This window comes from Vespa mandarinia, chromosome 25 (genome assembly GCF_050613455.1).
Source record: "Vespa mandarinia isolate Hongniang chromosome 25, ASM5061345v1, whole genome shotgun sequence".
Taxonomy (NCBI): Eukaryota; Metazoa; Arthropoda; class Insecta; order Hymenoptera; family Vespidae; genus Vespa; species Vespa mandarinia.
The window spans coordinates 2241224-2258589 of NC_140834.1; the positions used below are offsets into that span (position 1 = coordinate 2241224).

A 17366-nucleotide genomic window follows, 5' to 3' on the forward strand; every position below is an offset into this window, starting at 1 on the left:
CAAGAAAATAATGTAAGTATAATGTCAGAAAAAAAATGGAGATTAGGGGAATTTCAATAAATAATAATAATTTAAAAATAAGAAAAAAGAAATGTTGTGTAAAACAATGAATGATTAAGAATAAAACAATAGTATCAATCTTTGTCTAAAAGTCGAATACTTCCTTAAGTACAGTACTCAGTATTACTCAAACGTTAAACACTCTATAGTAACGAGTAATTGTAAAGACATTTAATTCAACCGCGTACTTACGAATATTTACTTCAATGAAAAGAAAACTTTTTTTGCATTTAAGCCACCACCATAAAAATTCAGCCAACCAGGCAAATGTTCTTCGTTCGTCGTATCGCGTAGAACTGAAAGCAACAATAGAACCGAAGAACGATCAAAAGAATAGTGATAGATAATGGAAACATTTTTACATTACCGATAAACAGATAAACTTTGAACTATGGCCAAGCGAAGAAAGGTGAATATATCCTTGGGGTGAGAGATATTACTTTTTTCCTGTACATATATGATCACCCTCTTCCTAAAAAAGAAAAAATAGAAGTACATAGAAGGAAAGAAAAAAAAAGAAAGAAAAAAAAAAAGGAAAAGAAAAAGAGAAAAAGGAAAAATTTCAATGAGAGATAAATGAAACTGAATTATAGCAACTTTTACATGAGGGTTGTAGTAACAATGGGATATCCTACGAGTTGAAACGATGGGAGTACATTTTTTATGCACACACCTATTTCTCTACCATCACTAACTAACGTAATCGATCATCGTAACAAAGTAACTGTTTAATTCCTCGTTAGAAAAGGGTTAGGGACGAATTGTTTCTCAATATTTTTTTCCGTCGACTTCAGATTAACTATTTAAGCAACCCTTTAGATGCGTATAACAACTTTTCAAACAGAGTTTACCAGGGAGGACGCTCGACCATTTTGCCGTCAGTCTGTCGTGAACCTTCGAAGAGATAAAATGGAAAAGGAAAGCATCGAAGTAAGATAAAGAGCATGGTTTGGTTTTGTTTTTATTTTTTGTTTCTTTTTTTCTCTCTCTCTCTCTTTTTTTTTCTAACCGTAAAACGAGTCTCATGTCGAATATACGGCAATCGTATATACGACGCCAATAAGTGCCGTGGATATCCTATGTAATGATAGGAAATGATTTTCCATCGATCTATGTGTTCAACGTTTATCTCAATTGAAAATTGAACTTTCTTTTTGAAATTTTATTTGCTAATATATTCTCATTTCTTATGTATACATGTATATATATATATTTTTTTTTTTTGTAGTTCTGGATAATCATTTATAAATGGACAGATATTATTAGTTTGTTTATTGTTTACGTTATTATACTTCGTTAAGAATTCTATAATGTTTTTCTGAGGTTTTTTTTGTTTTCTTCTTTTTTCTTTTTTTTTTTTTTTTTTATTTTACAATAAATATCGTCGCTTTGTCCGTGTCTTTGACGTTTGATTTTTGATCGTAAAGAATCATTTGATATTACGAATGATAGTTTTAAACGAAATAAATTTTTATAGTAATTTACGCAAGTGAATATAGTGAAAAATTATGAACCAATAGGAATTTAATATTTAAAACAAATTTTTAATTTTTTCAACGAATGAAATGAATTTGAATATCGTCGTAGGAAATTTTAAACGGAACAATTCTTTATCTCGGAAATGTGGCATTTTTGAAAAATGCTTTTCTAACAAGTCTTATCTGATTTTCACTGGGGAAAATATTGATTTATTTATTACTTTTATTTTGTCGAAAGATTTAACGGCACCACAAGGTCAACTTTGATATTCGATTAAAAAAAAAAATTTCATACGAAATTGACTAGTTTTATTTTATCTTTTCTGTTTGATAATAATAAGTTAACAATTTTAAAAATTTTGACACATATTTAGAAAAAATGAAGGTAAGCTTGAATGAACTTCAAGATCATTTGATAAGTATAAAAAAAAAAAAATGGAATAATACGTCGTGTTTATTATCAGACAAATTCTTACGTGAACTATTTTTCTGAAATATGTCGTATTAACGAAATAAAAAATTACTAATGTTTAATTTAGACACCCGTTATAATGTAAAAACACAAATCCATGAATATAATAATAAATGAATACTATAAATATCAATAACTTTTTTTTCTTAATATTTAAATATTATTAAATACATAATATTAAAAAAATGTCTTGAGTATTAAAAAAAATTCTATTTAAATATTTTATAGCAGTAAAGAATCGATTATATATTTCTAATAAAATCCATATATATTTAAATGTATTCAATAACAGAATATATGAATATATATGATATTTTCATTTTCTTTTCTTTTTTTAATAATTTAATTATGTTCAAAAAATTGAGATTATATACAGTCACATTGAATTTATCCTAAATTAATATTTATGCCAACATATTAATACTTAAATTTATAATAATAATTTGTATATTCACATATATAATAATATTAACTTTAAACAAATATATATAATTTTGAACAAGTATAAAAACAATATTAATATATTAATATATATATATATATATATATATATATATATATGTAATTATATCAATTGAAATAAAATATATTTAGATTCATAATAAATTAATTAAGCTAAAACCAATTTAGCAAATAAAACAATTCAATATTTTTATTACAGAAACAAATATAGAAACAATATTAATATATTAATATATCAATATATAATATATATATATATCAATTGAAATAAAATATATTTAGATTCATAATAAATTAATTAATCTAAAACCAATTTAGCAAACAAAATAATTCAATGTTTTTAATACAGGAACAATATTAATATATTAATATACAGATACAATATTAATATATTAATATATCAATGTATAATATATATATATATATATCAATTGAAATAAAATATATTTAGATTCATAATAAATTAATTAATCTGACACCAATTTAGCAAACAAAACAATTCAATGTTTTTAATACAGGAACAAATATAGATACAATATTAATATATTAATATATCAATGTATAATATATATATATATATCAATTGAAATAAAATATATTTAGATTCATAATAAATTAATTAATCTAAAACCAATTTAGCTAATAAAACAGCTGGATATTTTTATTACAGAAACAAATATAAAAACAATATCAATATATTAATAGATCGATATATAATATATATATATATATCAATAGTTATAAAATATATTTACATTCATAATAAATTAATTAATCTAAAACAAATTTAGCAAATAAAACAATTTGATATTTTTATTACAGGAAATAGGAATTGCAAACGTTCATAAATCATTCAGCTGGAGTGCAAAACTTTTAAAATGCATGGGAGTATGGCCATTGAAAAATTACGTTCCACTGTTTCTCTTCTTCTTTACATATCTTTCCCTTCATTGTCTTCTAACATTCGCACATTTGTTTTTGGCTCCGAAAACAATGGAAAACGTTGTACCAAACATAGCAGAAAATATGCTAATAACGATGACATTAACGAAAATAACAATTGCTCGAATGAACAGAGAGGCATTGCGTAAATTGTTCATGGATATTAAAGAGTATTCGCTCAATGAAAAATATGAAACTAAAGAGGAGAAATTGACATTCTTACATTATACTAAATTACCCCCACGATTTATTGTAATATCGGCATGTTCAATGACACTATCCGATACATTATATTATATTACTCGACTTGCCGATGGAATTCAAATGGGTAATTTATAATTTTTCTTTTTTTTTTCTTCTTCTCTTTTTTTCTCTTTTTTTTTTTTATATAAGACATTATATCTCAAATATTTTATATTAATACCTTTATAGATTTTCCGTCGTGTGCCATGCGACGATTTTGTTTGATTCATTTATTTATTTATTTATGTATTTATTTATTTATTTATTATTGAATTATCAGATGTAAATGCACACGCACATAGACACATATTCCATATAGACACGCACGATCATGCAATTATTAAGCCAATCATTTTTAATATTTTTCACGAGTAAATTAATTTAAAAAGAAAAAAAAAAAATTCTCCCAATGTTCAAAAGAATATATACGTCATTGCATGTTGTTTCATTTTCTCTCGGAATTTAACGCAATCATTAACAATTAAAGCAACAACAAACTTGTGATTATCCATGGATAAATTTCAAAGGAAAATAAGTGCCAACGTTGGACAATAAATTCCATCGTTCATATAATATGATCAATCATCATTTAGACTTGATTCGATTATGATCAAAGTAGACGACCTGCGGAATTCAATAATTATGTTCGAAAAATTATTATCGAATTGCTTGAGACGAATCCAAGATTGACAGTGTGAGAAACAGCTGAGATTTTCTGGGCTTCTTTACGACAATTCAAAAACATCTTCATGAAATTGAAAAGGAATCTTATCAAGGTATTTGTATTCCGCATCAATTGTCGATTATGAAAGAAGATAAGCGAAAAAGAAATTGCACATAGTTATTGGCCAGTCAACAAGGTGATTAATTTTTTAACATAATCATTATCGTCGGTGAGAAATGAGTTCTATATAGAAACATGAAACTATACCAATCAATGACTTTCACCGAGAACCAATCAGCTGTACTGACATCTTACGTTGAAAGAAGTGCTATTGTGCTCTTGAAGATACCTCATCGGCATATTTCATTTTGAATTGTCTTAATCAATTGCCGTTGATAATTATTGTCAACAATTGGAACGGTTACATAACAAATTGTTGAAAAAATAGCTGGCACTGGTCAACAATATACACGTCATATCGCAACATGATAATGGCAGAGTCTTTGGATCAAAAACTACCCAAGAAAATAATAAATCAACTTTATTAAGAAGTTCTGTCGAGATCGACGTATTCATTCGATATTATCTCAATGAATTACTATTTGTTTAAATCTGTGAAATATTTCATAAGAAATAAAATGTATCGAAATGTCAGTAGTTTTCAGGTTCACCTCGAATCATATTTTTCATCATTCCGTGCACATTTTCATACTAGAGTATTTAAAAATTTGCAAAATAGATGGCAAATGCATATATGATTAGAAAATAATTAAAAAAAAAAAAAAAAAAAAATTGAATCAAAGTGTGTGTCAAACTTTGAATTAATTAATTATTTATGGGTACTCTATAATATTACACGAATAATATGGTGTACCATTGTATCGGACATTAATTCCATATGAATATATTGGAATATTTGTTTTAATCATTTAATCCAATTTTTTTTTTGTTCTTCTATATTTTCGTAATTCTTTTTCTTAAGAAAATTATTTTCTTTCTTTTTCTCTTTTTCTACTTTTCAGCAAAGCAAAACAATTACACGAGTTATCAGTTGCCGTACAAAACATTACAAATCATCGATTTAAGTGACATCAGGATTTACACTTTGATTTGTGCTTATCAAATATTATTCGTACCTTGTGTCGTATTAGGTTACGTAGGATTTGATTGCATGTTCGTCAATTTGTCCATTCAAGTAATTGCACAGTTCTCCATATTGTCCTATAAGGTGAGGACAGTATTGAATAATTCTAAAAATTATCATGAAGGTATGAAGGGACTTGTACTACGACATTATCGATTGATAAGGTATATATATATATATATATATATATATATGTAAACAATGAAATTGTTTTTGTTAAAGTTTATTAATTAATTTCTTTCATTTATTTATAAATACACAAATACACGTATATGTGTACATATATATTATTAAAAATTGAATTTTACGTAAAGTTATTGTTTATTATTTAATAAATAATCGATTGTTTTCATGCATCTCTTGAATCAACAATTTAGTTCTTTCGTTATTTATTTACAATATTATTATTTATTACTTTTTATTTCCTATCTAATTAATTATTCATTATATTCTATTTGGTTAATTTATTAATTAATTTAATTAATATTATTAATTAATTATATTCATTATTTTCATATTTATTATTTGATTATTTTTCTGTTAATTTCAATTAGCTACAAGACGTAGAATTTATCAAAAATAAACGAAGTAAAATTTGTTTTTTGTATAACAAAATATATATTTCGTCATATATATATATATATATATATATTTTCTTTTTAATTTGAAAAACAAACAATAATGGTGAACATAGTAGTAATATTTCATTTTTAACATTTACTTGAAATATTTCAGATTTTCGGAAGGATTGGAAGATAATTTTAACTTCGTGATTATGCAACAACTTTTGGGTACCACCATTCATATCTGCATTTCCGGTTACTTCCTGATGACGGTAGATATAATAGAGAATAATATCTTTTTCTATTTTTTTTTAAATCATTTTAAGGATGTACATAATTTAATGGCAAGAAAAAATAAACGTTATTTTACAATTTTTCTTACTACGTTTTTTTTTTCTTTTTTTTTTTTTTTTTACTAAATATGCGTTATTAATTAGAATAAATTTTCTTTTGTCTGACAAGATTTACTTTTAACATTAACTTGTTAATTTGTATTATGAAATGTAGAGAAAAAATGGCGGAGAAACAGACATGAGACAAATGATATAGATCAAAAATTCGTCACTTACGACATGTTTCATAAACAATTTTTCAAATGAAAGGAAATAATTCATATTTAATTCATTCTTAAAATAGAAAAGATAAATAAGTTTTCATCGAATCAAATGTTTAAACTTATGCGTTAATACAACATGGCGGACATTTACATTCATCTTTTAATATTTTTTGAGAAAAATCATACTTTCTTTTTTGTTCAAAAAAAAAAAAAAAACGGAAGTATTTCTCAAAAAAATCAAGTCGATAACAAGTCTTACATATCATACAGATAATGATCGAAATTTTTGAAAATCTCTTAGTTGTGTACTATCCACGAAACTTATCATATAGATTTTAAAATTTTCAAGGCTACTGTCATGAAAAAAAACGTAATCATTTAATGCGTTGTCGTCGTATCTACGTTGTGAAATCCTTATTACTTTATCGTGAATTAGTTTTTATGTTTTATTTTACATTCTTTTTACACGGCCATAATTATCAATTTTTTTTTTATCTCGTACTAACATTAACTCTTGCGAAATTGTGATAAAATAAAAAAAAATGATTGGAAAATGAGAATGATAATATTCGGAAAATGATACTGTTGTTCAATTTGAGTGGATCGAACAATACAATTCTATTGTTATTGTCACTATAATTTCGCCATTTTTTTTTATCGATATCTTTCATAAATATTTACATTCAAAAAATATAGAATACAAATTGATTTCTTTTATTATCAAAAAAAAATATCATGTACATCCTTAATTTATATAATAATACCTAATCGATTTCTTTCTTTTTTTTCTCATTTAGAGTCCAGAAACGAATGACAATGTAACATCGTTCCTATTCGTTGTATACATATTTTCCGTGACAAGTACACTTTTTATTTATTGCTTCATCGGCGAATGTTTCATTCAGGAAGTATATAAATTGTCAATAATTTCTATTATAATTAAAATAATAATTAATCGATTAATTTCATTTGTTTTATTCGATTAGAGTACCAATTTTGGTAACGCCATTTATAATTACGAATGGTACGACTTACCTGCAACGGACTCGAAATTTTTTCTTATTTGTATGATAAGAACGAAGAAGCCGCAATTCTTAACATCTGGCAAATTTGCCATCCTGTCCTTGACCGTCTTCACGGACGTAAGTACATTTCGAATAAATTTTTTCTATTTTTAAATTATATCCTTAAGGGATGACAATAGAATCGTTATTACATTATTATTATTATTATTATTATTATTATTATTATTATTATTATTTTTCTCTTAATATTTGTAGATCGTCAAAACTTCAATGGGATATTTATCGGTAATGCGAACATTCTTGTGAAAAAGGGATTAAAGTGAAATGGATTACGTAGTAACAAATTCTTTTTCTTTTTTCCTAATTCATCTTCCTTCGAAGGAAAACAAATGGTTTGCCTATACATCGTTCACTTATATTAGCGTTATTGAATATCTAAAGACAATTTTAATACGATCGATCAAAACTTTCAGTTCCTTTCTTCATGATAAATATTTATTATCAAATGTAAGAGAACTGTGCCAGTTGATATTTTTCTTCAAAAATTTGACCGATTATTTCTGATTCAAACGTACATGTGATAAAGTAATAATAATGATAATAATAATAATAATAATAATAGTAAAAAAAAAAAAATTGGTTAGAAAAATTGAAATAAATACGTGTGTAGCCATGTAATTTTATTAAATTACTTTTATTAATTTTTATTCTATTAAAAAATATTTCTACATAAGAGTATGAAGTCAATACGTGTCTATTCAAAGAAAAATTATTATTATTATTCATACGAATATTCAAGTATGATTAATCAATTTTTTTTTTTTAATTAAAAACACATTTGAGTTAGATTTGTTATTTTTTTTTTACCATTATTATTGTTCGTCAATAAATTCCAAATGTATACGACAACAAAATTGTTATTGGCCGAAACGATCATTTTTTTTTTTTTTACATACATGAAAACCGAACGAAGTTTCTTGATCAATCACAGATAGTATATAAATATCGTCTATATTTATCTGGATACTGCAATTATATGCATTTATTGCCTATAATCTATTTCAAATTATTATACAAATATTAATTTCATTTGAATAGTCAATATTTAGGATCGATTATTGAATAATCTCGATCACCTAACTGTTTGTAAGAATGATAAATACTGCATTCACTGTCAACACAATTTATAGAGTTTATATATATATATATAGAATATTTTTCTTAATCCTATCTGGAAGATACAAATTAGCGAAACTCCGATCAGTTATTCTTAATTAATAAGGTTTTTATTAATGAATGTATTACAATAATACAACTCTTTACTTCTAGGTTATTCTACTCATGATCATCATTTATTCTGCGCTTGGTACACTTAGGATCTTTTTTCGTTACTCTTCGTTTGACCTAATTAAGACTATCCTCCGTTCATTATTTTCACGTTTACCCTATAGCATTTTTCATTCCCATTCACATTCGTGCATATGCATTCGGTAATTCCTAACGCTCTTTGTCCTATTCGTTATTTTGTCCACTTAGTTGCTTTGTTATCTACTTCATTAACTATCATACTTTTGTTCGACCATCAATCAACTTACCTCATACACACACACACACACACACAATAATGCTAGAACTTTTCATTCCATGTACATTTTGAATATTTGAACATCAAAGTGTACAATGATTTCAAATAATATTTTACAAATGAAATTAAATTTGAATAAACTAATAAATTTGAATAAACTAATAAATAATGACAATCAATGAAGTATACAAAATTGAAAGGAACGTTAGAAAAATTTGTTAAAAAAGAAATTCTTTACAAAAAATGAAAGGACCAGTGGAAACAAATGTTACTTAGAAAAAAAAAAAAAAGTATGAACGAGCCAATCAATTTCCATAACAAACAATTGGATTACTTTGAAGATCGATGATATTCTTTGATTAAAAAGATAAAGTAGCGATGTTCAATGGGATTCCTGTCCTTGGATCTGTTGTTGATAATTTAATGATCCAAAGTACCGCGCGCAAGGTGATTAAAACTGTCATTCGTATTTTCCGTAATTTCGCAAAGTCGACGTAGCAACAAAATATCCTCACTTAGATCTTCATTGAATTTCCTTTAATTTCTTCCAAATGTTTTTTGGTAAAACTTTATATTCATGATCAAAAGTGTCTTATCCAATCTTTAGCATTTGCTTGCTACCAAACTGCGCCATAATCCTGGATCGCGTAGATAGTAATGATGTACAGAATCTTCATTTGTGAAACTGTAATGATGAAATATTTATCGAATGAGTTCTCGTTGTATCTATTTTTATCGACGGATCGACATTAATCGTTAATTTATTGAAAATGAATCTTTATGCTCGACGTTACATTATTTGTCTATGGCAATTGTTATCAGTTTTTTTACCAATACTAGCAAACTTTACATATACTCGTGTACATATTATTGCTACGGAATTATTTTAAAATAAAAGACGATTGCAAAAGGGAATGAAATGTCCTGGAAATGATACTGTTGATCGATTTGAGATCATTAAACAATACAATCAAATTGTTTCTATTATCGCTATAACTCCGCCATTTTTTATGTATATTCTTCGTAATGATCTGCATTCAAAAAATGTAAGAAACAAATTGATTTTTTTTTTTATCCAAAAAATGTCATGTACGTCCTTATTAATTTATTTGATAATATCTAATCGATACTTTATTTTTTTTTTTGCTTTTAGGGTCAAGAAACGGAGGATATTTTAACATCGTTAATGTTTGTTTTATACTTTTCTTGCGTGATAAATACACTTTTCGCTTACTGTTTCATCGGTGAATGTTTTATTCAGGAAGTAAATAAAACAATCAATAATTTCTTGAATCATTTAAATATCAATTATCTGATTAATGTCATTCGTTTTAGTCCGATTAGAGTAACAATTTTGCTAACGCCATTTACAATTACGAATGGTATAACTTACCGGCAAAGGATTCCAAATTTTTTCTTATTTGTTTGATACGAACAAAAAGACCGCAATGTTTAACGTCTGGCAAATTTGCCGTCTTGTCCTTGACCATCTTTACAGACGTAAGTATGTTTCAAATTATTTCTTCAATTTTTTAATTATGTCACTTGCTATTACAATGCAATGATTATTTTATTGTACTATTATTATTATTATTTTCTTTGTCTTAATATTTGCAGATTTTGAATTCTTCTATGGGATATTTATCGATATTGCAAATAATCATTACAAAAAATTTGTCTACGCATCATTGATTTATATTAATTTATGGAATATAAATGTAAATATAATTTTAAGACGATCATTCAAAACTCTCAGTTTCTTTTTTCATCAACATAATTTTTGTCAAATGTAAGAGAATTATACTAGGTATACCAGTTATCATATTTTGTAAAAAAATACGACTAATTATTTTCGATTCTCTTGATTTCCAAATGTACATGTGATAAAGTAATAATAATAATAATAATAATAATAATAATAATAATATTAATAATAAAATAAAATTTTTTAGAGATATTGAAATAAATACGCATGTAGCTATGTTATTCTAAAAAATATGGCATCTATATATGTATATCTATTATGTATATCTATTCAAAGAATAATTATTATTATTATCATCCATACGAATATCCAAGTATTAATTAATCAATTTCTTCGAAATTAAAAACACATTTGAGTCCAATTAATTTTTTTTTTCTTATTATCGTTTTTCAATAATTTACATGCAACAACAGAATTATTATTGACAAAAACGTTTTTTTTACTTACATGAAAACGAACCTTCTAATCAATCACAGATATTATGTAAATATCGTCTATATTTATCCTAAATTCTGCAGTTGTATGCATTTATTGTCAGTTATTTGTTCAGAATTATTATAAAGATATTAATTGCATTTGGAATGTCGAATATTCAAGATTAATTATTGGACGATCCCATTCGCCAAACTTTGTTTGTAAGAATAAGTACACCATTCACTACCTGCAAAATTTATAAAAAAAAATTAATATTCTATTAATTATTTAAACATAAAAATTTGCAAACGTCTACAGTATATATTTTATATAATATTAAAATTGAGTTAACCAATAAATAAGAATCATCAACGAGATATAATATTTCTTTACAAAAATGAAAGAGAAAGTGGAAAGAATTGTTACTCGAAAAAAAAGTATATGAACGGGAACATTTACATTTCGACAAATGAGGAAATTAATGTATGCGTAAAAAATATAATAAATAAAAATCATCAATGATATACAAAGAAACAAAAAACAAAATACATAGAATGCGAGTGATACGTAAAAGAAAAAAAAATATATATATACATTATAATTAAATATATAAAAATTATAAAAAAATGTATAATAAAAAATTATAAAAGAAATATATAAAAAAATATATAAAAATATATCAAATATATATATATATATATATATTATAATAAAAATAAAAAAAATATATATATAATTAGTGTGAGAAAATAATGGTAAGTAAAGTTTCAGAAAAAATGAAGATTAATGAATTGCTAATAAGGATTAATAATTTAAAAAGTAAAGAAAAAGAAATCTTGTGTAAAACAATTGATAATTATCATAAAAAATAAAAAATTGTTATATAATAAAAAATTATAAAACAAATATATAAAAAATTATAAAACAAATATATAAAAAAATATATAAATATATATATATATATATATTATAATAAAAATAAAAAAAATATATATATATAATTAGTGTGAGAAAATAATGGTAAGTAAAGTTTAAAAAAAAAAATAAAGATTAATGAATTGCCAATAAGGATTAATAATTCAAAAATGTAAAGAAAAAGAAATCTTATGTAAAACAATTGATAATTATCATAAAAAATAAACAAATGTTATATAATAAAAAATTATAAAACAAATATATAAAAAAATATATAAAAATATATTAAATATATATATATATTATAATAAAAATAAAAAATATATATATATAATTAATGTGAGAAAATAATGGTAAGTAAAGTTTCAAAAAAAAAATAAAAATTAATGAATTGCCAATAAGGATTAATAATTCAAAAATGTAAAGAAAAAGAAATCTTATGTAAAACAATTGATAATTATCATAAAAAATAAACAAATGTTATATAATAAAAAATTATAAAACAAATATATAAAAAAATATATAAAAATATATTAAATATATATATATATATTATAATAAAAATAAAAAATATATATATATAATTAATGTGAGAAAATAATGGTAAGTAAAGTTTCAAAAAAAAAATAAAAATTAATGAATTGCCAATAAGGATTAATAATTCGAAAAAGTAAAGAAAAAGAAATCTTATGTAAAACAATTGATAATTATCATAAAAAATAAACAAATGTTATATAATAAAAAATTATAAAACAAATATATAAAAAAATATATAAAAATATATTAAATATATATATATATTATAATAAAAATAAAAAATATATATATATAATTAATGTGAGAAAATAATGGTAAGTAAAGTTTCAAAAAAAAAATAAAGATTAATGAATTGCTAATAAGGATTAATAATTTAAAAAGTAAAGAAAAAGAAATCTTATGTAAAACAATTGATAATTATAATAAAAAATAAACAAATGTTATATAATAAAAAAAATATATAAAAATATATTAAATGTATATATATATATTATAATAAAAATAAAAATATATATATATATGTATAATTAGAGTGAGAAAATAATGGTAAGTAAAGTTTAAAAAAAAATGAAGATTAATGAATTGCTAATAAGGATTAATAATTTAAAAAGTAAAGAAAAAGAAATCTTGTGTAAAACAATTGATAATTATAAAAAATACAAAAATGTTATATAATAAAAAAAATATATAAAAATATATTAAATATATATATATTATAATAAAAATAAAATATATATAGATATATATAATTAATGTGAGAAAATAATGGTAAGTAAAATTTCAAAAAAAAAATAAAGATTAATGAATTGCCAATAAGGATTAATAATTTAAAAAAGTAAAGAAAAAGAAATCTTGTATAAGAGAATTGATAATTGGAAAGAAAAAAGTTTCCTTTTTTTGCTTAGAAATTGTGTACTTATTACTTAAGTACTTTATACTCGGTACTCCCCTAAAGTAAAACTCTCTATAATAAAGAACAAAGATAAGAACTATTTACGAATACTAATTCCCTTGAAGAAAAAAATTTTTTTTTGTATACCACCACCTTTATACCATACCTACCACCTTTAATTCAAGCACGAACAAATGCCTTTCGTTCGTCTTATTACGCAGAACTAAAAAGCTTCAAGAAAATGAAAGGGTGATTGAACAAAAAGGGGGTTGAACTTGGGAACATTTTTACATAGCCGATAAACTTGGAAACTTGGAAGTATAGCCGAATGGGAATAGGTGAATATAAGTTAGGGTAAGATGTTACTTTTTTGTCCTCTATAACTATGATCACCCTCTTTACTAAAAAAAAAAAAAAAAAAAAAAATGAGTAAAAAAAGGAAAAAGAAAAATTTCAATGACAACTAAATGAATAGAAATTATTAAGAAATTTCACATGGGTATTATGGAACAAAGGGATAATCCTAACAGATGCATCGATCCAATAGATTGCACATTATTTATGCATACTGCAATTTTTTTCAGCAGCTATCATCGATTTAGCGTTATCGATGATCGTAATGAAGTTACTGTTCAATTCGTTGTTAGAAGAAGTCAAGGACGAATTGTTTCTCAATGTTTCTTTTCGACGACTTTAAATTAACTATTCAAGCAACCCTTAAACACATATATCATTTTTTTCAAACGAAAAGTTTACCAAAGAGAACGTTCGATCGTTTTATCGTCAATTTGTTCGGAACATTCGAAGGAATAATGTTTGATAGAATAGTTTAGAAGTAAGATAAAGATCACAGATTTGATTTTTTTTCTTTTTTTATTTTTTTATTTTTTTTTTTTATTTTCTAACTAAATAAGTATTTACACATGGTTATTGATCAAGCAACGAAGTGATTCATTTCTTAACATAATCGTTATCGTAGATGACAAATGAGATTCTATTTAGGAACTTGAAATGATACTAATCAATAACTTGTTTTAGAAACGATCAGCTTATAGCAGCAAATTTAAATCTGGTCTGACATTGAAAAAATTGTCATCGTGCGTTTGACGATAACACGTCTGCACATTTTTCTTTTGAGTTGTCATAATCAATTACCGTTGGTAATTATTGTCAATAATTGAAATGATTGCTTAAAGAATTTTTGAAAAAATAACTGACACATGGCAATAACATATGCGTCATACCGAAACATGATTTTAGCAGAATTCATGCATCAAAAATAATCCGAAAAAATAATAAACCAACTATGCTTGAAAGTTTTATCAAATTCATTTATCGTATTCATTCGATATTATATCATCGAATTATATTATTTGTTTATATTTATCGAGAAATTCATAAAAAATAAAATGTCTCTAAATGTCAATGATTTTCAGATTAATCTTGATTTATAATTATCATCAGAGTGTGGATATTTTTATGAACATTGATTTGAAAAATTACAGAAGACATGGCAAATACACAATTGATTAGAAAATAATAAAAAAGAAAATTTGTATCAATGTGTATTTCTAATTTTAAATTAATCGATTACTTATACGTAGTCAATAATATTAAACGAGTAATATGATGTATCATTGTATCGGACATTAATACGATATGAATATATATTGAAATATTTGTTTTAATCATCTAATCTAATGTTTTTGTTCTTTTATATTTTCGTAATATTTTTTCTGAAAAAAAAAAAAAAAATATTTCGTTTCTTTTTCTCTTTTTTTTTTTTTTACTTTTCAGGAAAACAAAACAATTCCATGGGTTATGAATTGCCGTATAAAACAATCGATATCGTCGATTTAAGTGACGGCAGGATTTACGCTTTGTTGTGTGCTTATCAAGTAATATTCATACCTTTTATCATATTAGGTTACGTAGGATTTGATTGCATGTTCGTCAATTTGTCTGTTCAAGTAATTTCACAGTTCTCCATATTGTTCCATAAGATGAAGACAATATTAAATAATTCTGAAAATTATCATAATCTGTATGTAGGAATTTGACGGATGTTTTAAAATATAAAATCAATTATTTCTAATATTATTTGTTCTCATACGTACATTTCATAAAATATCATAATAATTATAATAATAAATAAACATTTGTTTGTAAAATTCAAATAACCATAGTATATAGCTATGTAATTCTGAAAAGTATTTTACATAAGAGCATATTGCCAATAGATGTCTGAACAAGAAAAAAAAATAATTATTATTATTATTCATAGGAATATCAAAGTATAATTAATCAATTTTTTCCAAGTTAAAAACATATTTAGGTCTAATTTGTTTTTTTTTTCTTTTTTATTATTATTGTTTTTTTAATAAATTTTATTATATAACTTTTTAAATTTAATATATAATTTTAATATATAAACGACAACAAAATTGTTAATGACAAAAATGATCTTTTTTTTTTGAACTTACATGAAAATCAAATTAATTATTTGATCAATTACAGATCTTATGTAAACGTCGATTATGTTTATCTATACACTGCAATATATATGTATTTATTGTTAATTATCTGTTTAAAATTATTACATAAATATTAACTTCATTCGTAAGAATGATAAATCCTGCTTTCAATATCTGCAAAATTTATAAAAAAAAAAAAAAAAAAAAAAAAAAAAAATTGAATATATTTTAATTATTTGAATATTAAAATGTGCAAAAAAAATTTATATATAATATTTTACATAAAATTAAAATCGAGTAATGTAATAAATAAAAGAAAAATAAATTTTTCATTATAAAAATGAAAGAAAAAGTGAAAACAAATGTTACTCAAAAAAAAAAGTGTCCATGCCGATAAATGAGGAAATCAAAGATTGGTTTAAAAAAAAAAAAAAAAAAGAAAGAAAAAAAAGAGAGAAAAAATATATAATAAATCAAAACAATTAATGATGTAAAAGTAAAAAAATAAAAAAAAAAGAAAAAACAAAGAAAATTTGAGGAAAAAACAACGCTCGTATGAACCAAGAGTTACGTAAAAAAAAAAAAAAAAAAAAAATAATCTAACTAGATTGACAAAATAATGAATATAAAATCTGAAAAACATATAGAGATTGTTGTATTACGAATAGCGAATGACGAGATAAAAAGTAAAAAAAAAAGAAAAGAAATCTTGTGGAAAAAAAAAGAAAAAAAAAAGAAAGAACAAGTGATAATTAAAGCAAAAAAGAAAAAAAAGGTTGCTTCCTTTACGTAGAAATTATGTATGTCCTTGAGCAATACACCGATCACACCCCTAACGTGAAAATTTCAAAGATAAAGGACAACGTATGTAGACAATTAAAGAATACATTTTTCTGTGTGGAGAAAAAAAAAAATTGTTGTTTTCTAAACCATCACCATTTAATTCAAGGACAATCGATGTCTTTCGTTCGTCGTATCACGCAAAACTAAAAGCAATAAGAGAACGAAAAGAACGATCGAACGAAAAATACTAGAAATGTGAAAATATTTTTATATTGTAGACAAGAAATAAAAGAAAAAAAATAAAAATGATAAACTTTGAACTATGTCCGAACGAAGAAGAATGATAATAATCCATGGTGACGTTTAACTTTTTTTTCTCTACATCTATGATA

General features: G+C 23.5%; 1 protein-coding gene across 1 annotated transcript; it reads left to right on the top strand.

The window, feature by feature from the left end:
- Positions 1–951: 951 nt before the first annotated feature.
- On the top strand, positions 952–10451 carry LOC118450635 (odorant receptor 47a-like). The gene is made up of 8 exons (XM_085664148.1): positions 952–990; positions 3295–3742; positions 5344–5629; positions 6201–6300; positions 7382–7492; positions 7571–7726; positions 7865–8001; positions 10348–10451. The coding sequence occupies exons 1-7, from the start codon at positions 970–972 to the stop codon at positions 7913–7915; spliced, it is 1173 nt and encodes a 390-aa protein (XP_085520274.1). The 5' UTR covers positions 952–969; the 3' UTR covers positions 7916–8001; positions 10348–10451.
- The last annotated feature ends 6915 nt before the right edge of the window (positions 10452–17366 follow it).

Bases quoted from the DNA above. Each gene is read 5' to 3' on its own strand.
- LOC118450635 (XM_085664148.1), top strand. From the start codon at position 970: ATGGAAAAGGAAAGCATCGAA. The intron at 3,743-5,343 runs GTAATTTATAAT...TCTACTTTTCAG, and splicing joins TGCCGATGGAATTCAAATGG to CAAAGCAAAACAATTACACG. The intron at 7,727-7,864 runs GTAAGTACATTT...TAATATTTGTAG, and splicing joins CCTTGACCGTCTTCACGGAC to ATCGTCAAAACTTCAATGGG.